The sequence below is a fragment of the Mycteria americana genome, chromosome 3 (assembly GCF_035582795.1).
Source record: "Mycteria americana isolate JAX WOST 10 ecotype Jacksonville Zoo and Gardens chromosome 3, USCA_MyAme_1.0, whole genome shotgun sequence".
In the NCBI taxonomy this organism is placed as follows: domain Eukaryota; kingdom Metazoa; phylum Chordata; class Aves; order Ciconiiformes; family Ciconiidae; genus Mycteria; species Mycteria americana.
This window is the reverse complement of record NC_134367.1, coordinates 60,889,245-60,916,726: the sequence shown is the minus strand read 5'-3', so window position 1 is coordinate 60,916,726 and position 27,482 is coordinate 60,889,245. Positions and strand designations below refer to the sequence as shown.

The window sequence follows — 27,482 nt, the reverse complement described above, 5'->3', positions numbered from 1 at the left end:
TATAGCACTCTTTTCTCTCTCCAGCTTCTGTGAAGCCACAGGCAAGAAAGTGTCAAGCCTGAGGTAAAAAATTAGATTTAAAACCCCTAATCACCCAGGTCTGCTGGGTGAGCCTTCATCCGTAGCTGACTTCTGGGAGATTCTGGTCCAGCAAGAGACTGGAAGAGCCGTCGGTGTGGATGGCAGCCAGTATGACAGCCAGCATCGCCTGCAGGAGACTTTTGGAGGGCCCTACCTACCCTGACTTGTTTGAGGCTGCCCTGCTCCCCTTGCAGGGTATTAGCAACAGCTTCTTTCCCTGTGTTTCTTTCCTTCCATAATCCCTTTCTCAAATTAATAGTCTTTCTTGCCCTTCTTTTAGCCACTCTCCTTTGATCAGGGAAGTACTTAAGAAATAAACCTTTTTTCACTTCTCTGGTCATTCTTACACAGTCGTGTCTGGACTGGTTTTAGTCTGGGTCTTGCTGGATCACAGGGTGCTCTGCTGCTTTACCGTACTCCTTTTTGCTGCTGATAGGCCTTTTCTTAATTTTTCTCAGTGCAGGCTTTGCTATTGATGAGATGCTGGTTTTGGGGCATGCAGATTTCTGTATCTGCCTATTAGAATTTAACTCCTGTTATCCACGGGATCTTTTTCCAGTAACAGTACTGGTTTTGTGCTTCTTCCCTGGAGTGGCTTCCTTTTGAAATGGGTAACCTTGCAGCCTCTTTGAGTTGACTCTGTTCCTTTTGGAGGCTCATCTTCCATTGAATGTCTGAATGTTTGGGCAATAAATGGTGGAGTTATCCACACCTTAAGCTCCTGTTTATTCTCAGAGACCATATTTCTCCTAAAATGGCTCATGTCTATTTAGTAGTTTCTGCTCTGATGTCCCTGTCTTCCATCTCTGTCTCCAACTCTTTTCTTGTTACTCCATCTTCCCTTTTATCGATCTAGGACTCCACTTTTCAGAATTTTAGCATCAACCAAATGTTTTGTGTCTTTAGATGAAAATATGACTTTGTCATTCTTTCTTCTGCATTTCATTTGACTCTGGGTGATGTGAAAAAGCATGATAGTCACACTATAAATGGTTATTTTAAGGTTTCCTTTGAAGAGTGCATCTCTCGTTGTTTAGGTCCATGCTCCCCTCTGGGAAGAGGCCTGGGGTTTCCCAGCCAACCCAGAAGAACATTAACTCTTGCTCAAGAAAATACATCCGTAATTAGGGTCTATTTTCCAATCGGATTTTGACCCTGATTCTTAGGGCTCCATAAAATGCATTGGAAAATCTGACTGGAGGGCAGAAAGTAAGGTGGCAAAGGCAATGTGCTAGGGAGGCTATCTCATTTTCTCCTAGGCTACTTTATGAAAACCTTGATTCTTAGCTTTTGTTGCGAGTGGGGGGAAAATGGATGCACTAAGAGTGTTACAAAACAATTCAGTAACTATAAATAAAATTCCATATAATCTGTAAGGCAATTTGAAAAGAGCTGTGAGAAAAGAGAGCTCTCGTGTTGGTGAGATTTCTTAGGCTGGCATCAAGCCTACTCCTTTGACACTGAGTTTTAGAGCGTGCCTAGAACACTCTGTACTTGGGAGGCTCAGTAGGATTTTTTTATTTTGGTTCTTGGGTATCATTTTAATTTATTTAAACCTCAAATTAAGAAGGTGTATTATTTTGTTTTAATCACTGAAAGGATTTGAGAGGGCTGACTTTCTGATGGGCTTATTAAAATAGTAGCTGGACCTACTTCTTTCTATCGCATTCCTGTAGTAAACGTGACAAATTAAAGCTCATGAACAGGAGAGCTCATTAATGAGCACAGTCTTCCCTATTGAAATTTGGGATGGCAGAGCTGCTTTGTGCAATTGTATCTAAGATATGCTTAAGGGACATAGTTTCCCCAAACTCTCTTAAACAATTTTGTCTTCATTTTTATATTCTTTAGTGGTTACCATTTAGGCATCTGTCAAGTGAATATTTGTGACTAAAGGATTTTCAGAAAGAGCAAAGATTTAGGGGGTTGTTTTTATGATGCCAGTCTGCACGGACTATCGCCAAAAGCATGCTGGACAAGTCCTTAGTTTTATCAGTTTTACAGTATTTTCACTTTGGAAGGCTCACTCTGTGTTGCCAGAGTTCTGAAGCAGCAATTGCTGTAATGTCTGACGGTCTTACTCTTCCTCTGCATAAGGTGGAAACATGAGAAGCTCTCCATGAGAGAGAAGATATGGGAGAGGAGCAGGGGGATTAATACTAGCAAGCTGTGCTGGGAAAGCACAGAGCAGTCCTGGCTGGCCAATATTCACTGCACTGTTATAGTTCAAAAATCTGCTAAATATAATTAGCAAGGAGTTATTTATTAAATGTATAATTGAGGCTTTTTGATCCTTTAAAGCCTATCCAATTAATCAAGTGAGATTGAAAGATAAGTGAAATTATGACTAGGTCTTCTCAGGCTGAATCCACTTGTTAGTGTTAGGAATCCATTTTCAGAGAATTAGGGGGTTTTCTTGGTGATAGAGGGTGTAGCTGAATTTCAGAAAAATCTTTTGCTGTTTTGTCTAGATAATCGCTTTACAGAGTACTTAGGTAATTATTTGATGGTGTAGTGATAAAGAGACTGACAAGACACTGCACTGGATAGGCAGAGACAGATTAATTAGTCCCAGCTTGCTTTTTGGAGGAGACTGTCTTATTCTTGAGGGTCTAATTCTAACAGCATCTGTCATGAAAATTGAAGTAAGGACTGGAAACTGCTCATCAGCAGCATTGCTGACTAGCTAAATTATTTTAGTGTAGTACTGCATATTTCTTCTGCAGAATATTTTTCCCACAGTACCTTGCTGCTTCAAAATTCATTTTTTATTGCAAAAATGACTGGTTAATGCAGTTGTTGTTTTAAGGTAAGTTCCTGTAATAACCATGGAAGGCTTGTGTGTTGGAATATCGAACAAGGCTAGAACAAGGTTTTTTTTATTAAAAGTAAAGCCCCATTCACTCTGCAGTTAAATACTGATGAAAGTATTCCTAGCCTTTCCAGTAAGATTTATGGTCCTAAGAATATTTTGAGACTAAATACTTATACAAGACAAGTTGTCACTGTTAGAACACAATGTTGTCATGTAATTAACTATCGGTATTTAGGTTTCCAGGTTAGGTCTCCACGGGCACAAACTGCAGCCTTAACTTTAGTCAGTACTCTTAATTTCAGGCTTCCTGTGGCTTTGTGAAGATGTCAAGGCAAGTGGCTTGTATTCAGGTCTTGTTTTCAAAGCTATACTCAGAAATCACTTTTGTTGTTAAAGGATTCTGGAGAAGGTAGGGATGAGTTTTGCAGCAAATTGCCAAGGAGCATTCATAATACGAGGCCTCAAGAATTTGTATCTTAATGCTAAAGAAGTTCTGTAGTTCCTTACATGTGCATTAACATCTGTCCGTGTGTGGTGGGGAGGATAGGTTTTAGATACACTAAATGGGAAGGTACCTGATCTCTGGTGTATCTTTCTGACTCTAAGATACGGAACGCAGATATGAGAGGTGGATTGAGCACTAGGTACACGTTAAAGCTTGCAGGGCCACCTGCCATGCTAAAGCAAATGGGGAGAAGGCAGGTAGCCTGGAGGTTTCCAAACCATAGTATGTGCTACATGAACTGTTCGACATAGTATGCAGTTGCAGCAGTGCTTGACTACTTGTGTGATGGTCCTTTCCCAAGCTTCAGGCTAACAGCACCTGGAGTCCCAATTAATTGCTCCTTACAGTCCAGCTTGCAGGGCTGCCACTTGCCAGGGCAAGACCCCTTGGCACCCCTGCCTGAGCCAAGGAACTGACGCTCCAGAACTGGCTGACTGCATCTGCAGCAAAGGGGCTGGAGGCATCAGAGGAGACCACCAGGACTTGGGTTTTTGGGCAGGGCAGGTGCTCCCAGGATGTGCTGCAGCCACTGATCATAGGTTTGCTCAGCCCTTTTGTGGCTGTAGGAGGAGCTTTATCCTGCTGTTGGCTGAAGACCCTTTCACACGCTTGCATCTCCTCAGGCACAGATGGACCTTGATTTTCATGTGCCATGATGGACAGTACAGGAGACCCCAGCTATTCAGATCCTATAGTTGTACTGAACTCTAGTTGCCTATGGCAATGCTTTTGCCTCCAGTGAAAGATTCAAGGTGACTTCTCTCTTCTATGGAAATGCTTTCACATCCATCTACCCACTTCTACCTCATCTGAACAGTTACTGTGTTTCAGCTGTCCACTTTAAAGTCATTTGGGGCGTTTTGGGGGGTTTTTTTGTTTGTTTTTCTTTTTTTTCATACTAGAGATCTAGTATGAAAGACAGACATTATTTATGTGGTGCACTGGACCAACCTGAAATAAGGGACTTCTGTTTAATCACAAATCAGGGCTTTTGTTGTACACATGAAGGAACAGGTAGTTTAGTTCTTACTCTGATGCTATAAATTCAACAATCACAACTTTCCTGTGCTTTGTTTTAACTTACTGTAACACCCTAGTTGACTAAAAACACCCCATTTACTGCATGTGTTCAGCAGCGCTCTGTGTTTAAGAGCAGCACTTTTTTTTTTTTTTTTTGGTGGGTTTTGCATGCATCAGCAAGAGGAGAAGGGAGGTCAGATTACAGATATTACCTGTGTAACTCTATCTGCTGCCTGCGTCACAGTCGCTTGCTGCAAGAACACACCAGCAGTACTGGGATCTTCTGTGCCCTTTGGGATGCTGAAGAAATGTAAGGAAGATGGGGTGAGACTGAGGTGCAACGTGCAGGTGAAGTGATGGGACAGGGACTGTATTTTGAGTGTTGAGAAGGTGCAGTAGGAGAACAGGGAAGAAGTGGACAACAGACTCCGGCTTTCTTGCTCATTAAAGTCCAGCATGCATTTGAGAGCTGCTGCTGCAGTGGATGGTCCTGGTAGCACTTGCCAAGCAAAGTTACAAAATCCGAAGCTAGTTACACCTGAGCTTTTGTCACTCGCAAGCAAGGTCTTCAAATTTTCATGCCCACCTGGCAAAACAAGTTCCATTTGCATGATAAACACCATCCACAGATAATGTCATACCAGACCTCCCACAAATTCATGAACTTGCACTCCCCAGCAGTGTGTATTTTAAAAAGCTATTTTGGCCACATGTCAGCATAGCAAGGCTGTTACTTAATTTAACAAGAGTTAATTAAGCTGATATCATATTGATGAGTGTATTAGAAAAACATACACGTTGGGGAAAGTGTATGACTGGATTGTACATCCACTTTGTTCTTCTGTTGTTTGCTGGTTAAGACAAATGTTTGGCCCTTGATAGCGTTCTTTCTGTTACCATTTTCCTGGTGGTTTTCTTTTTTCTTTAATGTCTCTCTTTTCCTGTGCTTAAAATAGTTGTGTGTGTGATTTGGATGGTTGGTTGAAAGCCTTTGATATCAATACTGTATTCTTGCTGTCTTCACTGAGTAATGACAGTCGGCCAAAATGCAGGTGTGGCTGACCATGACCATTGCTCTTCATGTGTCTGGATGTCTTGCATCTATGTTTTGCAAAAATGTCTAGTTGTATTTGAAATTTTCTTATTATTTCTATAACTCTTGTTCTACAGCATGTTAAAATTATGGATGTCTTTTAATTGTATCCGAAGGCCTTTGACTCTGGAGAATTTTCAGCTTTGTGTTGGTTCAGTCACCTCATAGATAGTGTTACCAAAATGTAGGGAAGTTAGCAGATTTGGTGAGGGAACTTCCTATGACCCAAGGCATAAGCTTTGCTTATTATTTATGTTGATTGGTGGTTTGAGAGCAGGAGGCCAAAGTATTTGTGGGGGAGATAAGTCATCTCCTGCAGTTCTGGCTGCCCTCTCTCAGTATAACCGTAGCGGAGAACCAGGTGCTGCAGCACTGTGTGATGCTGGCTGCCTCCCTCCATGGTGTGCCAGTCTCACGCCAGCTAAAAGGAGAAGATTGGAAGTCAGAGCTGTGTCCTTATGTGACACTGGGAGTCAAACAGGGATGGGAACAAAATCCCAGTCGCTGACAACATGTTTAATGTTTTAGGCATCCTTTTTTTCCATTATGGGTTTCAGAAGCATAGTGGTAGGAGCTTTTAAAATGCATAAAATAGAGGATGGTATTTGTTCCTCTCTAGTAAACTTTATTAGTGCCTTTGCCTTGTCAGAATGCTGAATATAATTCAAACCCCGAAGAAATGATGAGGTAAGGGCCAGCACAAACCTTAATATAATCTTAATTCTGCCTGAGGAACTGATTATACCTATTGGAACAGTTCAGTAACAAGAGTACTATAAAAAGCAGGTATGAAAAACTGAGAAAATACATCTTTCTTTGTATTTTCAGCTTTCATTGTATATGCTCCAGCTTCAAGTAGCTGAGAAATACTTCAGCAAAGGAAAGCACAACTGTTAGCTGACAGCAAGTGCCACCTTTGAGGAAGCAAGCATACCTGTTTAAGGGATGGGATTTGTTAGGTTGCATTGTTAATGGCAAACAAGGTTTTTTTTCTCACGTGCATTGCCACTGATGTGATGTGACATGACAGTCAGTAGTTCGTGGGTGCAATGAGATGTCATGGAGTGAAGGAATCCTTCGATCAAAGGTGGAGGGTTTGTAACATTTAGTGCATCTGAGAACATTTTAAAATGTACAGCAGGAACATTTGCTGTAGCTCTTGTTTGCTTTAGATGACTAACCCAAAATTGGATGTGGCCCATGGTGGCTGTGCTTTCTTCCTAGGAGTGTTGTAGTGCTTGTAACATGGAAATATAATGTTCTGGAAGAAGGTTTCAGCTGCACTTTGGTGCTTATATTACCTTAACCTCTTATTTCCAATTTAAGTTGTGAGGATTTTGCTACCCTTCACATTTCTGAAGGATGTTTCTCTGCTTGTAAGGTCTTCAGTTACTTCGTTACATTAATTACATTTAATAAATATTTTTTCAGTATTGTCATGCAACAGATTTTCTTCTTTTTTTGGGGCAGGGAAGGCCCCCTTTTTTTATGTCCAGGAGCCTAGTGGTATGACCTTCCCCTGGGATATAGGAGACCCAGATTTTGATTCTCTTGACCTGGAAGACAAGAACTGGAAGACACAGGCATACTGTGTCAAATCAGGATTCATTTTTTATTCACTTACTATTCTGTCTCAGGCAAGGCCAGTACTAGGTGAATAAGGTGTAAACAGCTCAGGAATAGAACGGTACTTGTCTTTTCAGCTTTTTGATGTCTGCCTCTTTGTGTTTAGTAATGCTTGATGTACTTTCCTTACATAAATTCATCTAATGGGAGATCAGATCTGTCGTGTCTCAGAAGGTAGAATCCATTCCTTCCACAAAATAAAAAGGGAAATATTTATGCGAGGGTGCAGCTGGTGATGTTCAGAGGCCGATCCCAGGCTAGGTTGGCAGGGGCATATGCCTCTTCACACCTGCGCTCAGGTCTCTGTTGCTTCCTTGGGCATGGGGACTCAAAGTGAGTGGTATACCTAACAGAGTGTGATGGGTGGTTTCTGTAAGAAATGGTGTGACTTCAGGAGAGGATTCATAGTTGAAAAGGCTGAAAAACTATAGATACCTTTCTTAAGCCTGAAGGCAGTCCAAGACTACCTTTACACGTTCTACTGACCACCACTTATCTCAGTATTTTCTGTGGAGCTTGTTCAAAGAGCGTTGTAGGGAGAGTTGAATCCCAATGAGATCCTGAAAGTTGCAGCCTCACAGTCTCTCTATGGATTTAGCTGTCAATCGTTTATTTTCCTTTCATCATGTTTGGTTCCTTTTTCTCAGAGGGAGGTGAAGACTCTGCAGGCTAATAGAACCTCTCCCACATACTAAATGCTTTCAACTTTTTCTTGTTGGGGCTGATGGATCGGCTGTGTTTCTAATGTAAAATTTGACTTTCCGTGCAAACTTCAGAGTGCATTGACCCAACTTCCCAGATGAGCCCATATGCTGCCCACAGGACATTCACTGAAATGCCTGTCCTTAAGGCCTGAACCCAGGTGCCTGGGACAGGCTCAGATTCAACAAATTCAGATTCAACATTGCCTTACTGACCTGCAGTGGCTGTCTTACGAGACTGCCTACAGATTGTCTAGCATCAGATGCCTAGCTGCATATGACTGCTTCTTTTTTAAATGCTTCACATCGCTCAGCATAGCTAGAATTAAACCCTTAATAATGTTTTCATTATTGCTTTCCCCGTGGGACACTGGGTGTCAGCAAATTGCAAAATGAGCTGAGCCAGTGAAGGAGTTTTGGAATACCTGCAGAATCTTCCTTGTGGAGGAACTTGAGCTCCCTGGGATTTGCTGGGTTTGGGAAGCACTTGCTAATGTTAGCTAAAAGCCTTTCCTCCCCTGCAATACTCTGCTTTCTTCCTTTTTGTCACAAAACCTTCCTCCACTATCTCTACAAAAAGGCTTTCATGCAATCTGGCATGTCAGCTGTTGCCTTTGTGCATTGTGTCGGGTCTGGGATAACACATAAGCTCTTCAGCCCTGGTGCTTTATAGTATGGCATGAATGCTGATGGTGCTCTGGTTAAGAAAAAAGCAACCAAGCAAACTTAAAATTAACAATAACTAAGCCGATTTTGGAACTGTGAGTTCCTAGAAGTAGTTACATTTTTAAAAGTTTTCTTTTTCTTTCCCCTTTTAAAGCTGTTCACCTTGATATTTTCATTATGGAAAACTGCATTGTTAGGAAACAGACTTGTGTGTAGCTCTTAGTATTACATGATTTATCTTTGGAAAGCTCATTAGTGGTTGAAGTAGAAGCTAATCTACTTCACAAGTATAATTTACATCCCTTGTCTTATAAGCAGCAGCAAGCAACCACACTGCAGAACATCATCGTAAGAAAAAGCAAGTACTGGTTTGCTTCTATACATCTTTTCTGTATGTTTCTATTTCTAGAGGCTTTTTCCGCTAACCTAATGTGTGTCAGTGTGAACACTATGCGGAGACAGTACACTCCGCTGCAGCAGAGCTCCTCCGGGGAGATAGCTTAATCAGCCCTAGGGTGAGTTCTTAAATAAGGGAGGTGACAGACTGTAGAAAAGAAGAAAGATGTGAAATCTTTGAAAAGAGGAATGTGACTCTACCTTCTGGAGGGGAGCAATTCTATTACACACTGTAAGGCATAAATAGAAAGCAATTCTATTATATGTTGTGAGCCGTAAGTAGAGCATCCATCCTGACTTCCCTTGCTGTAGTGAGCAGTTAGAAATCAAACTCACATGGACACTCTAAAGTGCAGAACAAAGAAAACCCCAGCTATGCTATAATGAAGCATTGGGGTGCTGACAGAACCTCCCAAGCACAGATCAGTACTAAGACCACAATCCATCCTCTTGAGAAATATGTTTTGTGCGCTAGTTTGCTCGGGGTTTACCCCAAACCCTGTTGTTTCAGGTATGAATTAGCAAGGCAGTGTTGGCACTGTAAATAAGTGTAATGTGCCCTCCATCTTTGCAATTCTGTTTTCAAACACTTTAGGACTGACTACAGCTATCAGTGTGGGCACTAAGAATCTTTACTGATGGCAGCCTATGTATCTCATTTTGAGAAGGGCCAAAAGCTGCAGCTGAGGCACTGGCTGATGTAAAAATTAAAGATACTTCAGCTCTGGCTGTAATCAGCAATGCTGTCAAGTTGTATCAGCCTTTGGAAGCAGAGGGGAGGAGAAAATAGAAAACTGAGTGCAGGCGAGCTGAACACGGAAGTCAATGCATGGATTGACCTCTGCGTGTTTGTTCTTCATTGACAGGTTGATGACGCCTGGGAGTGAAATTCGATTTGTCCATAAGCACATGGGTCTGGTGCCAGGCTGGGGAGGAGCTGCCCGGCTGGTGCGGATTGTCGGCAGCGGGGCTGCCCTCCGGCTGCTGAGCGGGGCTGCCAGGGTGGACCCCGAGAGAGCTTTGCGCCTTGGGCTCTCAGAGCAGACGTTGTCCTCTTCAGATGAAACCGCAGCGTTAGAAGAAGCCCAAGCCTGGCTGAGTCAGTACACAGAAGGTCCAGCCAGCGTGATTCGGGCTGTGAAAAAGGTGGTGACAGCGGGAAGAGAGCTACCAGTGGAAGCTGCCCTAAGGACAGAGAAGGATGTTTTCGGAACTGTATGGGGTGGGCCTGCCAATTTGCAGGCATTGGTTAGAAGACCAAAACATAAATGACGGTCAATGCATAAAAAATGTTCTTGACCTTTTTGCAAACAAAGCTTTCACTAAAGCAGGCATTAAACTGAATCATTTAAGGACTTGTTCATTTAAACTGGCATTAACATTCCTGTCGTTCACGTCAGGCAGACGTATTTGGTGTGCAACCACAGAGAAATCCCCGGCAGATTCTTTACTGCCCTAATCACCCACTGAATGGAGATTAGTGAAATTAGTATGTAAAGGTAAATACTGTGCTGAGAATAGAACTATAATTCTTTTGGAATAAGGCTGAAGATTATTTTCTTCAGAGTTAATTTTGTTTTTCTAACTGGTATGGAAATGAATTGCTTGAAAGATGTGAGGTTTATTTATTTGCAGAACAGGTGCATCTAAAGCTGCAAAATATGAGTTCCCCAACATGAGACCAGTGTCTTTAGGCAGCTTTGAAGGGATGGTAACTGGTGAGATGATAGTTTTTATTTTTTCATCTTCAGTCAGTTCCTTGTATAATTGTTGAGAAAGTATCCAAGGATACTTCAGTTTTAATGGTGATTTTTAAAGGAGAAGCTCTAACACTGAGGAGCTTATAGCCCTCATTCACTGACACCGATTCAGGTCTTTACATGCATTTAGGTGTCTTCTCACTGCTGGAGGAGCCAACTACCTACATATGCATCTGCACATTCCCATAGCCCGGACCTGTGCTGCTGAGCATGTGCAAAGCTGCTGACCTAATTCTTTACATAGAATCTAGTTGAAATCTTGGAAGGCCATGAGGTATCATGTGCCCAAACGGGATGTCCTTGACTGCTTGGTGGTCTGAGTACTTCAGCATTCTGGAAAGACTTGTGTGTGGATCTGTCTACATCTTACTTCAGAGTGTTTTTACTGGTAGGGTATATTTGGGCTGACCAGAAGATTTAGAACTCTGTCTCCACTTCACGCCAGTGACTGTGCAAGTAATTAGATAACTCAGTGGGGAGGGTTTTCCCTTTAGAAATTAGAAACTGACACAGAGTCCCTGCTTTGGCAGATGATTCTTAAAATGAAATCTGTGAGAGCAAAAACACACAGACATATCCATGACCGAGAGTTTCCTGTACTGTTGGTTAGGGTGAACTTGTCTCTCAGGCCAGCAGGGGCTGAGATCTGAGCCCAGGACCCAAGTACTCCAGGGAAGCATGTTAAGAAGGAAACTTTGGGCTACCTGCCACTGACATGCATTCTCGCTCTGACCAGGCATAACTAACTCTAAATACATGGAACAAACTCCCTTAGGAAAAGGAGGCAATTCCTTGGATGGCAGTCAATGTTACAATTTCTAGTGTGGCGGGATTCCTGAGTTTTGGACAGCGAGGTAACTGTACATGTTTGAGGATCTTGGGACAGATCAATGATGGGAATTAGGCCTGGATTGCCTGTTAAGATTCTGCAGCTTTTGAACAGATGCTGTGCTCTGCTGGGGATGTTTTATTATATGGCTTTCACAGCAGGGAGTGTGTATAGCCTGAAGCAACCAAAAGAAATGCTGAAGGGATGTGTTTTGAGCTGGCACCTCAGGGAGGGTAAGGAACTTACTCTGCCCTGTTGATGCTGCTTGTTTGCCTTCACACCTAAAGCTGCTGCTGGAGGAATGTTTCAAATCTCTCTTCCCCAAAAATAAAGTTCAATTTTTACTTCCAGGAATAGAGAAGAGCCAGGAATAGGAACATGGGGAGAGAGTAGTGATCTGTTTTGTCCCTCTTTCCCCCCCGCCCCTTTTTATCCAGTAGCTCGGTTATTAGTCCCCGGTTTAGCTGGATTATTTCCCGTGCTCTAAAGGACTTCAAACCCATGACTTCTGAAGTACAGATGTTTTAACATAGTCAGGCAGTGCTTGACTGTTTAGTAGTGAAGCTGTTCTGCTTTTCATGAAGTTCCTCAAGACTCGTGAGGGATACCAGACTGCCACCATCACTGAACCTTCAGAGGACGCTCCAGTCCATACTCATCCAACTTTTTGAAGCAATAGCACATCACATTGTTGTGAGTCAAAAAAATTGTGCTTTAAAGGGCAACTGGTTATGTCTTTGCTAGTAACAAGAATAAATTTGCCATCACTAATGCTGTGATTATGTTTTTAAAATGGGTGTGAAAATTGCTTAGAACCTGAGCAAGACCCTTGAAATTTTTTTTTTTTCAGGTGCCAGCCTATAAGGCTCACTAGTGTATCTTGTGCACGGGGTGATAGAAATCTGAAAGGGAGGAAATTGTAGCAGAAAAGCAGAATCTGTTTTACTTGCATGTTTTGAACTAGACCTGTGCTGCCAGTAAGTGAAACTCGGTATGTACACCTATTGGGGACTTCTTTCCCTTTTGATTTGTAGACAACGAGCTTGCTTCTCATTTCAGCAAATGCATTTCCCCAGCCATCCTCTCTGATTTGTATCAAAGGCCAATGTTTGCTTCTAAGAACAGGACAAATAATTAACTAGTACTGAGTAAGACACTTTCAGAAAGGGTTACAGAAGCTCATTTTGTCCTCTGGTCTGCTGGAATCACAAATATACCAATATACCATATTCTCTGGTTTCTTTTCTGTTTTAAAAGCCAGTACAGCCCTTTGTATGAAAGCCAGCCTAACTGAATTACCACGAGTGCTAGCATGACAGCTCCAGACTGAGTGAGATGGAATCCCATTTTACCAATTTCAGACCTAAATGCTTTATTTCATAGAATACTTGCTTATCTTAAAGTGATAAATAGTTGTAACCAGCAGCTGATAAGCGTTTATATTTTCTTTACAATTATTAAAGACTACAAGCTTAATCTCTGCTTTTGTTCCCCTTCAGATATGGCCTAAAAACAAACAAGCACTAAATGCACAAAATAAATTCGAAACCTCAAAATTGATACTCCCAGTCTCCTAATTAAATGGTGTGCTAGCTTTTTTCTTTCCTAGGGGCTAGTTTGCCAGCTCCCTCCTCACCAAACTAGGTTTCCTATTACATTGTTAAATGCCTGTCTTGTCCCAGTACACAAAGGTAAGGGAACAGCCCAAGCGCTTCATGGGGGTGTGGATTCTGCACCAAGCATTTAAAGGTTGGATACTGGAGATCACTTTTAGCAATATGGATACTTTATCATATTCGCTGCTGACAGAAATATATGTACCAAACGGGCAATCTAGGTAAAACTACATGTTCTTGCTGAATGCTTGGTTTGCTGTGTGATTTTTTTACTGACAGGATTCCTGTATCTGTGGTTATCTGTTCTCCTGGAAATGAAGAGATGCGGTAGATTTTGTAGTATTTTCATTTCCTTTTTCCTTTCCATTCTGATCCACTGTGCATTTCTCTAGCTATGCTGTACAAGTTGAGAAATCGCTTAATGGATGGAGTTACAGAAAACTACATAATGCAGTGTGGCTGTGGCTTAGCTAAAATTGACAGAGAACATGTCTCCTACTGAAGGTAATGGTTTAAATATAAGATGGGAATTACTAGTTACTACTTTTTCCTAGCTTGATCTGGGGAGTGCATTTGCCACTGGTGATTGGCTATTAAGCTCTTACTAGCTTTACTTTAACTAATTTTAGTACTTCACAGCTGCGGTCTGCCAGCAGGAGCCAAAAGCAGCATCATGGGTGTTTGGCTGAACAGAGGTCTGCTTCTCTACTTTGGTCAAGAACCCCCAAGGATAATCACTGATAAAATTAGCTGTAGACTGTTTGGGCTGAAAATCCTGAAATTAAGTATCTACCGAGTCAAGTTCTTGTATTTTGCTTCTTGCTTTCTTCAACAGTACATACCCTCCCATGAAGCAAAACGTGTGCACATAGCAGAAGTGTTCTTACTGAAGGTTTTTGCAGCACAAAGTCAGACTTTGATTAGAGCCACTGTATGCTAACTCAAAACAGAGAAGGCAGCTGGCAACTAACAAATAGAAGAAAAAACATTACATCCTCTTTCCTTCTGAAGCCCATGTTACTGGCTTATTTCTTTATGGAACTGGAAGGTGATCGTAAAAATCTGTGATCAAGAGCATCCATTCCTAGCTAAGAAAGAAGGAAATCTTCCTTATTCTCTCCAAGCCTCATCTGCACTTTCCTTTGTTCATTGACCCACTGATCTCACCTGTGGGCAGAGGGAACAAACTGAAGGGCTAGCACAGCTTTGCCCAAGATTAGACACATTAGCCATCATTACAGTAAGGAGAACATTTTAGAAGTTCAAATCTACCATTTTTAAAAATCAGCCCTTTTAATTCCCTTCAAATGGTTGTTTGCCTACAGCAACTTTTGTCTGAAGATGTGTACTACCTATGTATTGGTTATTGTCCCTTTCTAATCAGGGATATGTGTACTAAGAATTGGAGTTTAATTAGCTTTATTTTAAAGATTGATTCTGGACTCAACTAATGCCGTTTCTCAATTTGAAAAAATGTAAAGCAACTGCCATAAACAGAAAAGACAAGCTGTGCTTTTCAAGATCTGGCTTCTAACCTTCTCTAATACCCAGAAGTCAGTTTGTAGCAATCTAGGAGATGCCTTTCTACTACAAGCACAAAACTACCTTTTCTGTGCTTCCACTAGTTTTGCTACGAAGAACAGATAAAACAGCAATATAGTCCTTAACATCCGTATTCTTTCTTATAGGGTCAAGCTTGATAACTTATGCTCTTTCATTTCAACATTTCTGCTGTTAAAATAAGGCTGTGTGTGACACTTCTGCCTGCTGTTAACAGTGAAGCGAGCTGATCAGCTCTTTAGATGAGAAGTGAGTGTTAAGCCTGTGTGAGCATTAAGCCTGCAACTCATGATTTTTCAGTAGAAAGACATACTCCTACAGTGTTGTTTTTGAGACAGCCAGTCAGGGATGCAAGAACTTCAAGATACAGCTCGGAGCCAGCCCTCCCTTTTGGCAAACACAGGAAGCTGGTTTTGATAGCTTTCTTTAAAGTTCCTCCAGTGAAGTTCAATTAAACTGGAGACATATCTAAGATTGGTACTGATAAAATGTAGTTTTATTAAATTATAAATTCCGTAACAAAAACAAGACAGATCAAGAAAGACCTCAAAAACAAAACTACAAAGACTAGATGGCAAAGCCAGTGAAAATGCCATGAAGAGTGTATAGGTAAGAATTTGCAACAAAAGTTAACAGCATTTTTACATTTCCGTTGAAGGAAGGTAAATGATTGCTCTTGTCTAGTAAAAACACATTTTAACTCCAAACTCACATCTATTTTCTCACATTAAATTAAGCATCCTGCTCACACCCAACATCTTGCCTGCTCCCACACTGCTTTAGTGTTCTTTTCATACATCAATCCATGCAGAAAGTAGTAAGACACTTAATGCAACAGTCAGATAATGAAGACAATTCAAGTTGTACAGTAGATATACATTGGCCAAAAAGGGATTGAGTATCTCCAAGGGGAAAATGCTACAAAATAAACACAAGACATTTTCAAGAAAACCAGGTATTGCTAAACAGCTTTCAAGCCGTTAACAGGACAACCCAGTTTCCTACAGTTAAAGAGTCTTCCAGCTGAAACATGTTAAGAGACTTAAGTTAAACAGACCAAATCCGTTTCTCCCCTTCACCCCACCCTCCCACCAAACACACTGCTAGGTTTGAGCGCAATGCCAATGTGGACAGAAAATTTACAGATACAGGACTGAGTTTTTAATTGCATGGCTCTAGATTTAAACTTCAGTGACAGTGCACTGTCCATCTGGCCGCCTAGATCTTACACTTGTGTTTACCACCCCACCCCCTGCCACTGGTCTATCCGCTCCTGACTGGCTTGTATTTGCACTGAAGTGTCTCTGCTGGACAGAGGACGGGCGCTGCTGAAGGTGGGCAGACACATCCTCGCTATCGCTGCTAGCATCCGATTCGGTCTCCTCAACAGAGGTGTCAGGGGCTGGTACCCTACCAGAAGATGATGATTCGTGGTCTTCTTCTCCTTCTCCCCTATGACTCCTTTCAGCCATACTGTCTCCATTTATTTGCAAGTGGGCAAAAGAGTTCTCCAGAGAATTGCTTGCATCAGGTGATGGCGTTGAAGGACTCATCAGCTGACCATCTAGCGATGGCAGGGGCCTAGCAGAAATGGATGCTAGAGGCTGCACAGCTGCAGCCCCCAGAGTCGCTGTGCTGTCTGCACCATCAGCGGAGCTCTCTCTTGCCAGGTTGACAGTGTTAGCATCACAGTCCAACCTCAGCCCAGCCACTCCCTTCTTTGGTATATCTATTATGTCCCGTTTTATTTTTCTGCGGCGTCCGTGCTCATTTCTCCTATACTGAACCATATTTTCAAGATCTGCTACGTATAAAAACCCAGCGATTAGCATTTCAGTGCTCTTTTTACCCTTGGAAAAGGCATCTTCCAGCTCTCTGCTGGTACGTTCATCATACTGCCACCAACCATTTCTACCTTCGTAGTACCAAGCATATTCTCCATTGCCTCTGCTTGCCGCTTTGAGTTCTTCTGGCGACAATAAGGTTGGCTTGTCAAGAAAATCCTCTGGAATCTCCTGCCGGCAGAGTGCACATCGTTTCCCAAGCCAAGAAGCTCCCTTCACACACAGATAGCAGAAAACGTGTTTACAAGGCAGACTTACTGGATGGACACATGTTTGCAGACAGATAGCACATTCGGGGACTGTCAGGGAAGGTGTTGCGTTAGTACACGACTCATTTGTCTTCCTATTTGTGGGAAGCATGTTGATCGAATGATCTATTTCGCCACAGCCAGCCATCCTGCAGAGGATCAAAGATAGATTTAAATCAGTTTATTGTGTCAACCTAAACTGGCACCTTACATCACCTTTGACCTCAACATCCACACAATGAGATGCTTACCTTAAATTAAGGTAAGTTATCATTTATGAAGCTCAACTTAAAGAAACTGACAGGTTAACATTCTGTTTCCTGAGCTGACAGACTAAATAGAGTACTGGGAGAATTTCTTTTGCTAATCACCAATCTTTATCTGTTGCATTTTCAGCACGTTACCACGCCAAGTTAGAAAACAAATTTTGGGACTTCCTGTGTTCTTTCTCTGAAGTAGTGTTGATTAATGAACGTCCAGTCAGCTTGTTACTTTGGAGCCTCCTCAGGAAATTTAAAGAAGTTATGATTCCTTCCTCAAGAGGTGATCTAGCTGCAAACATTGAACTTAAAACAATCTCTCTTCACAGTACTGGTGATCGTCCATTTGATTAAGGGATTGCCTGATGTGGACCTCAGACTAGGTGTCCACAGTAGAAAATATGCCTGGCAGCAGGACCCAGCTGAAATATTCCCCCACTGTTTCTTGGTCCCCATGCACCACGGTATACCATCCCTCAAACTGGGCTCAGAACAACCACAGGGCTGCAGAAAGAACCAGATTTGCAAACTGAGGTGGCTTTTTCAAAAGATACCCTGGATTCCTTTTTCCTAAACATCAGGTGAACTCCCCAATATAGCTAAGTGCATCTCAAAAGGAATCACTGCAGCCCAGCAAAAGGAGCAGTATATCACAGAAGACAGACAACTGTGATTTGATTGGTTTGTGAAGTCATTGCCTCTACCTTCTCTGGGCATGTCTTATTTCTGTCATTAAAGATCATTTTGGAACCAACTGTAAGAGAGCAGGGAATGCAAAACTGTGTCACTCTGGCATTGTGTAGGATTTCAGTAGTTGAAAAATTCTAGCCTAAATATGCAAATGCCTTCTCAACTACATTTTTGCCATGGCAATCTTTCACAGTCTGTTTCATGGTAATTTTTCTTTTATGTTCTTATTTATCAGCAATCAAAACCAAACACCAGATATCAAATGAGGGAGAAGAATGGGCTTTGGGGGATGGGGCCTAAAAAGGTGCCTTTTTTTATTTAAAACCTCAAGGAACTTTGAGACTGATGTCCAGCAAAACAGCCTTTCAGTGAAACTAGTCTTTGTTGTACAAGCAGCTAAGAATAGTTCATGCAAAACTATGACAGGCATGTGGGCCAAAGGAGACCTTTAGAGGTCAGGTAGTCCAGTCTCCTGCTCCACGTGGCACTACCACCAATACTAGATCAGCTCAGCCCTGGCTTTGCCTAGCCGAGTTTTTTTTGAAACCTGCAAGGATGGAGATACCACAACCTCCCTGGACGGCCTGTTCTAGTGTTATACACGTTTCTAGCTGAACGTGTTACCTCAAGAGAAAATACCTAGTGTTACTGTAAAAGCCTCCACTGCTTTAAACATCCTATGAATACATGCTGGGATTAAAAAAAAAAAAAAGATTTATGCTTCACTATCTGTATTTATCTTTACAATAATGTATTAAGTGCTATTTACTTAAAAATGTATTTCTGTATGCTGTCTGTTCCCTTCTATCACGATAATTTCCTCTTGAAAGACCAAAGCCTCTTTAATCCATTTTTTATCAAATCATTCTTTTAAAACCTCTATAGCACATAATTGTATCCACCTATCTTTCAGTTTCATATCTGAATTTCTTTCTCTGAGATTAAAGACAAATCTGCATACTAGTTCTTAAATCAGCACGCCAGATACAGACACAGCATTACCTCCCACCTGGGAACTGTCTCTTTACTGTATAGTACACATCTATCTGTGCGATCCGTGCTAACAATGTTGTGAACAAGTTGCTTTCTAGGAGCCTCACACTTTTGAGGTTGTATTTTGCAACAGAATTTTACACCAAAACTAGGGTTTTATAATGAGAAACTTATTAGAAAAACGGGGGAAGAAAAGCTATTGAGATTTCAGAATACCCACAAATACAACCCAACCAGTATCTCACAACAGAAGAGCTGAAAGAGAAATCCATGTATTGATTAATCTGTGCTAACTGTGGCTGAGGTAAAGGATCTGAATTTTCAAGTGCTCCCATAATGAGATACTACTGTGCAAAAAGGCACAGCAGCAGAGATTTTTACTTCCACGCTACAGTTTTACAAAAGGCTGCTTCTCCCTGATACACTTTATAAGGTTACCCTTTTCAGAGTCAAAGAAAAGATTAAAACAACCTGTAGATAAGTAACTTCTATACAAGTCACGTACCGTAATTAAGATTTAGGAGGGGATTAAAATGCAATGCTGGGATTAAAAATGCAATGCATTTTGACAAATCAAATTCTGATACGATGAGCTAACTTCTTAGTAAACTAAAAGCAGAGTGAAAGTTCTCACCTGTTCACTGAAAGCACAAAAATGCTAACATTTGAACTGTGCTCAGTAAGTCACCCATTAATTTGAGGGTTCTTTGATTCCTTACTAGATCAAGACAATAATGCAGGATATGAAAAGAAAGGAGTAAATGCCTTGTCTTGAAATTCCTATGTGATTTTTAATGACTCAGAGGAAAATGTTATGTGTAAAATGAATACAGCTGGAGGAGTAAACCCTTATCTCTAAGCAAGTGCTACCCAGCAACATAAAACTCTTAAAAGATAAACGCAATTGCAGTTGCATGTGCTTAGAATGCAGGACAATTATGCACTTGAAGATTCATATCAACTAAACTGGTACTGTCTCACTTTTTTATTTTAACAGAAGATCCTAATTAATCCTTTTTTATTTACCTTTGACACTTAAGTATCAAGCCTAGGTCACAGCGTTTGTTTATAAGCTGGTATGAGGATGTACATGTAGATTTTTATTGAAGAGGTAATCCTTCAGAAAGGAGGAAAAACATCTAAGACTGCTATTCTGCTACATTATGGCTGTGGAAGCACTTTCATTGCAACTTCATGATATTAAGAACTAAAAAAAACTGACCGCAGAATATTTTTCCTGAAATTAAGAGTAATATTTTATAACAAGGTTTAATCAAAACAGGTTTCTGAATGTTTTAGAACTGTTATCAAACAATTTAGAACTGTTATCAAACAATAAAGCTCAGGTTTTTGGAGGGTTGGGTTCCCTTAAGTCACCACTTCTGGCAAGAGGGAAAAATAACATTATTGAATAGTGAGGCTAAAAATCAAACTCAAGGACAAGTTCTAAAAATAATTTTATTTTAAGTATTTAGGTCCTCAATTCAGGTATAAATAAGGGAACAATAAGCATCTGAACACTGCATTTTAACATAAATACAGCCTAAAGCCAACTGAGAAGGAGCTAGTCCACAATCTTGCCAGATCCCACCTCTCTATTATCCTTTTGTGGGTTTTATTTTTAATATTAAAACATATATTTAATTTGTAAGCTTAGGGTGCACAGCCTAGAACACCTTCATCAACACACAAAGCTGGAAGACTATTTGGAAGAAAAAGTAAATTCCCACAAAACCACCTCAAAACTGAGTAATTTTTCAAACTCCAGGTCAAATTCTAACTGCAACTAAGCAGTTTGTCAAGGAGCTGACACGTGTAAGTCCATTAACAAAACAACAGCTTACTTTTGCTGAATAATTTCTACTGAAGCATGCCACAAGACTAAAATGTCCTCTCTTCAGATGTGTCCAGCTAGGATGGCACGTCCTCTTTCCCAAGGCTGGCTCATTCCTTACTTGTCCTGCCCAACGGTACACTACAGTGTTTCAGCTTCCCTGCAAACTAATGGAAAGCAAATAATATCACCATTACAATGTAGTACAGAGGTATGAACAAGCAAAATACAATGTCATGGTCCTGTTACAGAAAAGAAATTACTATGCTTTCATTTACCTGATGCAGGCTATTTTCAATAAAAATATCATCAGAATTCTGTTTTATTTTTTGCAATAATCAATTCCGACCCACTGTTTTGATGTCAATTATTTTGATGTCTGACTTAAGCAAATTATCTTTTTCTAAAGTATTGTAAAAGGCAATTATCTTTAACTATAATAAGTTAATGGCTCATTTCGATAAAGTGACCACGTACACAAAAGGAGAAACAAGAGCAAAGTTAGGAGCGTGTTTTGTTTATGCAAATCTAACCTCTAATAAATTACTCCTTATATTCAGAGAGTTTAAAAAGTCACAATGCCTTCCTAAACCTGTTTATAAAACTATCAATGTCATATCATTCCAAAGGACTATCTAGGCTTGTATCTTGTCTCTTAACAGGGGCTAGTATCAGATGCCTGAGTAGAAAACAGTGCGTGCAAACAGCTGATTTCCCCTAGGTCCACTCCACACTTCAAGCAGTCTGTAGCTCAGAGCCTTGCATCTTTGTCCTCTTTTTCAGAGATCACATGCATTCATTTAATGAATGAACGTCAGAACCGTTCAGCACTTTTTTTCGTTATAAATCTACATATGTATGTCCTCATACTAGCTTATAAAAAAACTCGTATGACCTAGATTTGATACTTAACAAGGTAAACATAAAAAGGATTAATTAGGATCTTCCTTTATTTCTTTATAAAGTGCTGAAGGGCTCCAAGGTTCATTCATGAAATGAATGCGTGCAATCTCTGAAAAAGAGGACAAGGATGCAACTCAGCCTCCACGCCTCTGAGGTAATATACCCCTCTTCTGGCTAGCAGGTAATGTCAGTCACAATACATTTTGCATATGTCACCAACCAGAATCTGAGCTAAGTCATTTCACAAATACATAATAATCACTGGAAACCACTAAGTGTCTAACAGATACCTAAACAATTCTCCTGTAGGGAAGTACGAATCTGCAAATTCAGAGACAACAGGGGGACCATCAAGATTCCAGTCACATTCTCACCCTAAACAGGAAGGTCTTAACCTAAAAGAGCCACCCTTAGTTACAGAAAGTATTTGGGAGTCGTCTGTAAAAAGACTGATGAGCCATGGAGTTTTATCTTCCTTCTGGGCTGTAGCTTTCAAAATGATTCTTAAACATTTTGAACTACAATTTCCAGTTGCTGCAAAACATTACATCTAGGAATAGTATGAAGCAGACCCGAGAATGTCACGTCTTACATTTTAATTTGCTCAAGGAAAGAATAATTTCAGTATAAATACAGTGCAGATCAGACATGTACAGAGTCGAGCAAAGTCAAGGAGTGATAAGTCCCTGAAAGAACATGGAGCACTAAGTATTATAGTCCTTCATCAAATGATCGAACATTTATCATTAACAACATCCGAGTGAAGTGTTCAGATGACCTCAGTATAAGACACATTACTCAACTATGTTATTTTCTTTATAGCTGAGTTCCATGTAACATTCTGTGCAGCTATTTTTAGAAAGAGCTCCTAAGGAAAAATGCAAAAATTAACGAGCCTATCGACACCTTTTCTCCCCTCATCATTCTAGCAGCTTCCCCTTTCTTCAAACATCAATCTGAAACCAAGAGCTGCAATCACATTAAAATTTTGGCTCTACTAATCCACTCAGACAAGATACTACGTTTGCTATCATCAAAGAGACAGTTCTTGATGCTGTGGGTGTGGCGTTCAGTCCTTCATCTTAGGAGCTGGCTTTCTGTTACTTCTGCAGGTATCACCTGAAGCCCTTTATCTACTACCTCTTGCAATCCGCTACATCTCGCAGTCCACTGTTACAGGTAGCACATTATAAAACCAAATGTTATGTGGAGATGGGAGAAAAAGGTTGGGTCAGTTCTGGCAGATTTCTTAGGAAATAAAAATGCATGCACATATTCAAGGTATGTAATTATACCTAGAAGAATCCACTTAGGGCATAATTATAGGATTATGGTAAGGCAACTTTCTAATTGCTGCATAGCTCTTAGAAAGAACTAGTTCACCAACTGACTTCAGGTAACCTCTACATTTCATGACATTGTTATTTATTTAATAAGCCAGTCTTGAAAATTTTACTAAACGGGATAAAAGACACTTGTGGTTACACACACACCCCCTTTCCTGGACAACAATTCCTCCTTTAAAGTCAAGTGGGTAAGAGCTGTGTTCTATATTTAGCAATTAATTTTCTATGCTGGAGAAGCACATAGTATGAGGAGTTACGCTATGTGTAGCAACCTGCAAGTATGCCTTCCTTCTGCACACTCACTAAATCCATGCATCCTATTATACACTGATTTTGAAACTTTCATTCAAGATGCAACAGATGAAGGACAATCCCACTGATCAGGAGCAAGAATTTAAATTGGGCCACAACACTCCTCCCAACTGAGGCTCAGCCAGCATTTAACTGCTCTCTTTGTCCCCTTGGAAGTCTCTCAGGATGGTTGCTGGGAGAAGTCACGTCTGCTTCTTCCACGCAACTTTAAGATGTTGAAGCGTTGGACTTCCTACCAGACTGATCTCCTCAAAATTATTTCAGGTTCTCCTTAAGAAAAACTTGAAGCTTTTACTAGACCAAGATGGGATGAATAATTTCTTGTTAGTTCAATCAGCTGTGCCCACTGGATTCCCAGTAAACTATCAGACCCAACCCAATTTTTTCCACTTTTCTGTTTCTTTGGAAAAAACAGCAACAATAAAAAAGTCCAAGAAACTTACATATTTAAGAAGCCAGCTCATAAATGTCGATGAAGTGTTACCTACAGTCTTAAGTCTTTTCTGTAAGTAAAAGCTTAGCTTTTTAAAAACAAACAAGCATAAACCATTGGTAAATTCAACCCCAGCTTCTCACCAAACCAGCCAAAGACTATTATTTGAGTCCTACTTCAAATGACAGATGATCTGATCAGATGATCAGACAAATTCTGCAACCCTGTACAGATTCCTCTAAAGCAGCTACCACAAATTCATCCTTTCCCCCATTTCAACTCATAGGTTGAAAACTCAACAGCTACAGCATTACTTCAAAACAGTAAATGCTCTTCTGTAATTAAATACTTGGATTTTTCCATCAAGCTCCCTAACTCAATTATGGGGGGGGAGGGGGGGGGGGGGGGGAACCCCGGATTTCCGCCCTTCCCTACAAGTCACCACAAGCCAAACACTGTGGGAAGAAAGAAGGAAGGTGGCTGGGTTTTTTTAATAGGAAAAATCACTCTCCTGTCTGAAGGTCTGCTACTGTCAATATAGTATCAGCTCAAGGTACTGAGCCTATTAGGTATTTTTTAAACTGTCCCTGGGCACTGGATAGCACAACAGATAAATAACCTCGCTGTTTCCTGTTCTTATCTACTTCTCTGGATCTGGTTATTAAACTTAGAGTATCTTCAGGAACTGCTGATTGTGATGAGGCTTCAAGCTGCCTGTCATTCCTTATCCTCTGCTATTACACATTAATAAAAAAAACCAACCCTTACATGTACATTTGGAACTGAATCACAGGATAGTCAAGTGCAGAACAGCCAGCCATTTCTGTATTGAACTGCTGTATCTTTATTCAAAATGAGGTTCTTCACCTATGCTACAACTGGAGCACTGAATTTGAATATTGAGCATATATCCTATTCCAACGTATTTAACAGAACAAAATGCTAGTTTCTCACTCAAATAAAATGATATTGTGTGGAAATCAAAGCAGAAACGGGTTCATCTGAAGTTATCAATGCTTCAGAAACAGAAAATAAGTACAGGAACATCTCTTCATGTATGTATAGAGACGTGATTAACACACACAGAAGAGAGGGATAAAAAAAATCCATTTCAACAAAAAGACTTTCCCCCCACCAATTCCAGGAGTCCACTGTTCGATAGCCTTTAAAAATACTGCAGTTCCAGCTCTCTATATAAACAACAATTCAATTACATGTAAATTGATGCAGTATATCTTGAAGGAAACAAGAAGAACAGAACTTTTTCTTTCACTCAGTACAGATTCTGCATTATAGCAATTTAAACAATTGGTACTTTGATTCACTTGGAAAGAAATCACAGTATTAACCACACAAGACTATAAAGCAAGTTCCTGCAAACATTCAATACTTAAGATTTGCTCAAAATGACCAAATCAATATGCAGATTTCACTCTGTCTTCAATACTATTACAAACTGTAATTTTTGGTAGTGCATTTTTTGAGATGCTTTAAGAACTATTTTTAAGTAGCCCACTGTCCGGAGGCAGCAGCTAACAAAGCAGCAGGACTGTATTTTTAGCATTACAAATCTGACAAAAGCAAAACGTTTTAAAGCTCTGCTCCCTATTCCTCCTTGCAATTATTCAATATATACTTGCATACTACACCACCAGTAACAAAACCTACAGTATGTCTAGTCTGTATCACAGAAAAGTTATACTAAGATTTAAAACGCCACACTTTTATTTGGTTTTAACTATTTCACCATTCTGATTATCTTGTTTGTATGAAAAACACCTATTTACTAAATATTTTGTCATAATTTTTCAGTGGCGGCAATATGCACTTCACCAAAAGCCGGACCTATTCTCACGTCCCATGTTAACATTCTGAAGGGATGCAACCCAAACGCTTGAGCCGAAACCATCACGCACAAAGAAACAACAGCACTTCCATTAAAAACACCAGTTACTTCTTTTTACGTGCTTTGTACTGTGCTCCTATGCCTGTCTGTACGACTTCCATTCTAGGTTCACACAGCTCATTAGAGTAATCAAAGTAAGCCAGCTACAGCAATGACATTTTGAAAGGCGAGTGACAACACGCAGCGCAGAATTATTTAAAGCGCTGCACATCGCTCGAAGAATTAAAGCGCTGCGATCGTTCGGTCAGGGGATTCTGCCACGCGTGACGACGCTACAGAGCTAATGCTCCTGACCTATTTTACTACCGAGCAAAACGAAACCTGGAGACCAGGGCCCCGGCCCGGCACACAGCGCGCACGTAATCCTACACCGGCAGAAGGATGCCGCCTCCCTCAGAGGCAAACCCCGGCAGAGAAGCGCCGGCAGCAGGAGGGCCCCGGCCCGGCAGCGGGGGCCTACAGGAAGGACCGGCAGGCTCGCCGCCGGCGGGCCGCGGGCTCAGCGGAGCCGGGCCCCGGCTCTCCCAGCCCCTCAGCGCCGCGGGGCAGGGGCAGGGCCTCTCCGCCGGGGCGGCCACCAGCGCCCTGCGCCGCCGCGGCCCCAACACCCGTCACGTGACGCCGCGGGCGGGGCGGGTGCTGGCCCCCCCCCGCCAAAACAATAACGGGCACGGCTCCCCGCCGGGGCGGCCGCCCCTCGGCGCGGCCGGGGCGCCGCGGCAGGCCCGCATCGCGCTGCTCCGCGCCGCTCGCCGGCCTTTTGTTCAGGGCCGGTGCCCACCCGCGCGGCGAGGCCTCGGCGCCCGCCCGCCCGCTCCCCGCCGCGGGCAGCGCCGCCGGCGGAGGAGGGGGCAGCGCCGGCGCCGGACCCGGGCGGCCGCGGAAGAGGGGCGCTGCTGGAGCGACCGTTGGAGCGACTCCCCCCGCGCCCGCGGCGGCGCCAGGGACTCGCCGGCTGCGCCGGGCACTCACCCGCCGGGCCGGCCGGCTCGCGCCGCTCAGCCCGCCGCCACCTGCCGCCTCCTCCGGCCCCGCCGCCGGGACAGCGGGACGCGCCGACGTCACGCGCGGGAGGGGGGAGCCGAACGCGCCACTGTGACGCCGCGGAGGGGGAGGGGCAGCGGGAGGGGGCGGGGTGAGCTCGCCCGCGCGCGCGTGTGACGCCCCTGCGTGACGCCGCCTCGCCCCGTCCCCGGGGCGGCGCCATGGCGGCGTGGCCTGCGGCGGCCGCGGTCCGGCTGCTCTTGGGCTGACGGGGGGGGCGGTGTCCTGCGGGCCGCGGCCCCTCCGGGCGTCCCGCGGTGAGGCCAGCGGGGTGCGTGGGGGCGCCGGGAGGGCCTCGCCACACGGCTGAGCGCGTCGGGAGGTGGGGCGGCCCGGCCCGGCCCGGCCTAGCCTAGCCTAGCATAGCATAGCCTTCCCTTCCGTTCCCTTCCCTTCCCCTGCCCAGGTAGAAGCCCCCTCCCTCAGAGAGCAAAGGTCTGGAAGTGCTGGGAGCCTCCATGTATTTATTTCCATGACCTTTGCCCCGAAAGTAGACAGGCGTGCTTTTTTGGGGTTCATCGTTAAAGTGTCGTGGCATCGGTGACCCAGGCTGGTGACAGCACAGGGGAGAAACAAACCAGCGCAGCTCATGCTTGATGAACCTGAAGGCAGGTTGCGGTTGTGCCTGTCCCCACCGATGAGGCCGGGGCGTAGGTGCAGCAGCAGGCGTGAAGCGTTGCTGGCCTTTCCGGGAGCACATCCTGCAGCTCTTTGCCTGGAAATTTCAACGGCTTGGCAGTCTGGCAAAGTTGCAGCTCCAGCTTGACCAGGCCAGTGACTTGTGCCGCTGTGCACTGTCCAGCCGTGTTTGGGTGGCTGTGGGGGACCATGCTGTCCCGAAGCTTGAGACAGGGTACAGGGAGGGGATGTGTGTTGTCTGCAGCTTCTCCCTTTGAGACAGGGTACTGGGAGGGGACATGTCTGCTGTCGTCAGAAACAATTGAAAGGTCTGCCATATTCTTGAATAAACCAAGGTGTGAAACAATAATCCACACATCATT

The 27,482-nt window shown here is 42.6% G+C and overlaps 2 protein-coding genes across 15 annotated transcripts in view; one reads left to right on the top strand and one right to left on the bottom strand.

Annotated features, from left to right (window-relative positions):
* The window catches only part of ECHDC1 (ethylmalonyl-CoA decarboxylase 1), a 42,259-nt gene extending 28,723 nt beyond the window's left edge, over positions 1-13,536 (top strand). For 7 of the 12 annotated variants that reach the window (XM_075498702.1, XM_075498700.1, XM_075498703.1 and 4 more), the window contains one exon: positions 9,770-13,494. In XM_075498702.1, coding sequence (XP_075354817.1) covers positions 9,770-10,175 — 406 coding nt within the window. In that variant the 3' untranslated portion in view covers positions 10,176-13,494. The other 5 variants (XM_075498698.1, XM_075498699.1, XR_012775254.1 and 2 more) reach the window with 4 other exon arrangements.
* Positions 13,537-15,137: 1,601 nt separating this feature from the next.
* RNF146 (ring finger protein 146) lies at positions 15,138-26,541 on the bottom strand. Of its 3 annotated transcripts, none has more exons than XM_075498695.1 (3): positions 26,410-26,541; positions 20,548-20,704; positions 15,138-16,909 (listed from the first exon to the last, which is right to left on the bottom strand). In XM_075498695.1, exon 3 carries the CDS (start codon positions 16,906-16,908, stop codon positions 15,850-15,852), a length of 1,059 nt encoding a protein of 352 aa, XP_075354810.1. In that variant the 5' UTR covers position 16,909; positions 20,548-20,704; positions 26,410-26,541; the 3' UTR covers positions 15,138-15,849. The 3 variants fall into 3 exon arrangements, with proteins under 3 accessions (XP_075354810.1, XP_075354811.1, XP_075354812.1); XM_075498696.1 differs by lacking the exon at positions 26,410-26,541 and adding an exon at positions 25,898-25,989; XM_075498697.1 differs by lacking the exon at positions 20,548-20,704 and having other exon boundaries at positions 26,410-26,516.
* Positions 26,542-27,482: the final 941 nt, after the last annotated feature.

Excerpts from the sequence above, each read along its gene's own strand:
- RNF146 (XM_075498695.1), bottom strand. The coding sequence starts at position 16,908 with ATGGCTGGCTGTGGCGAAATAGATCATTCGATCAACATGCTTCCCACA.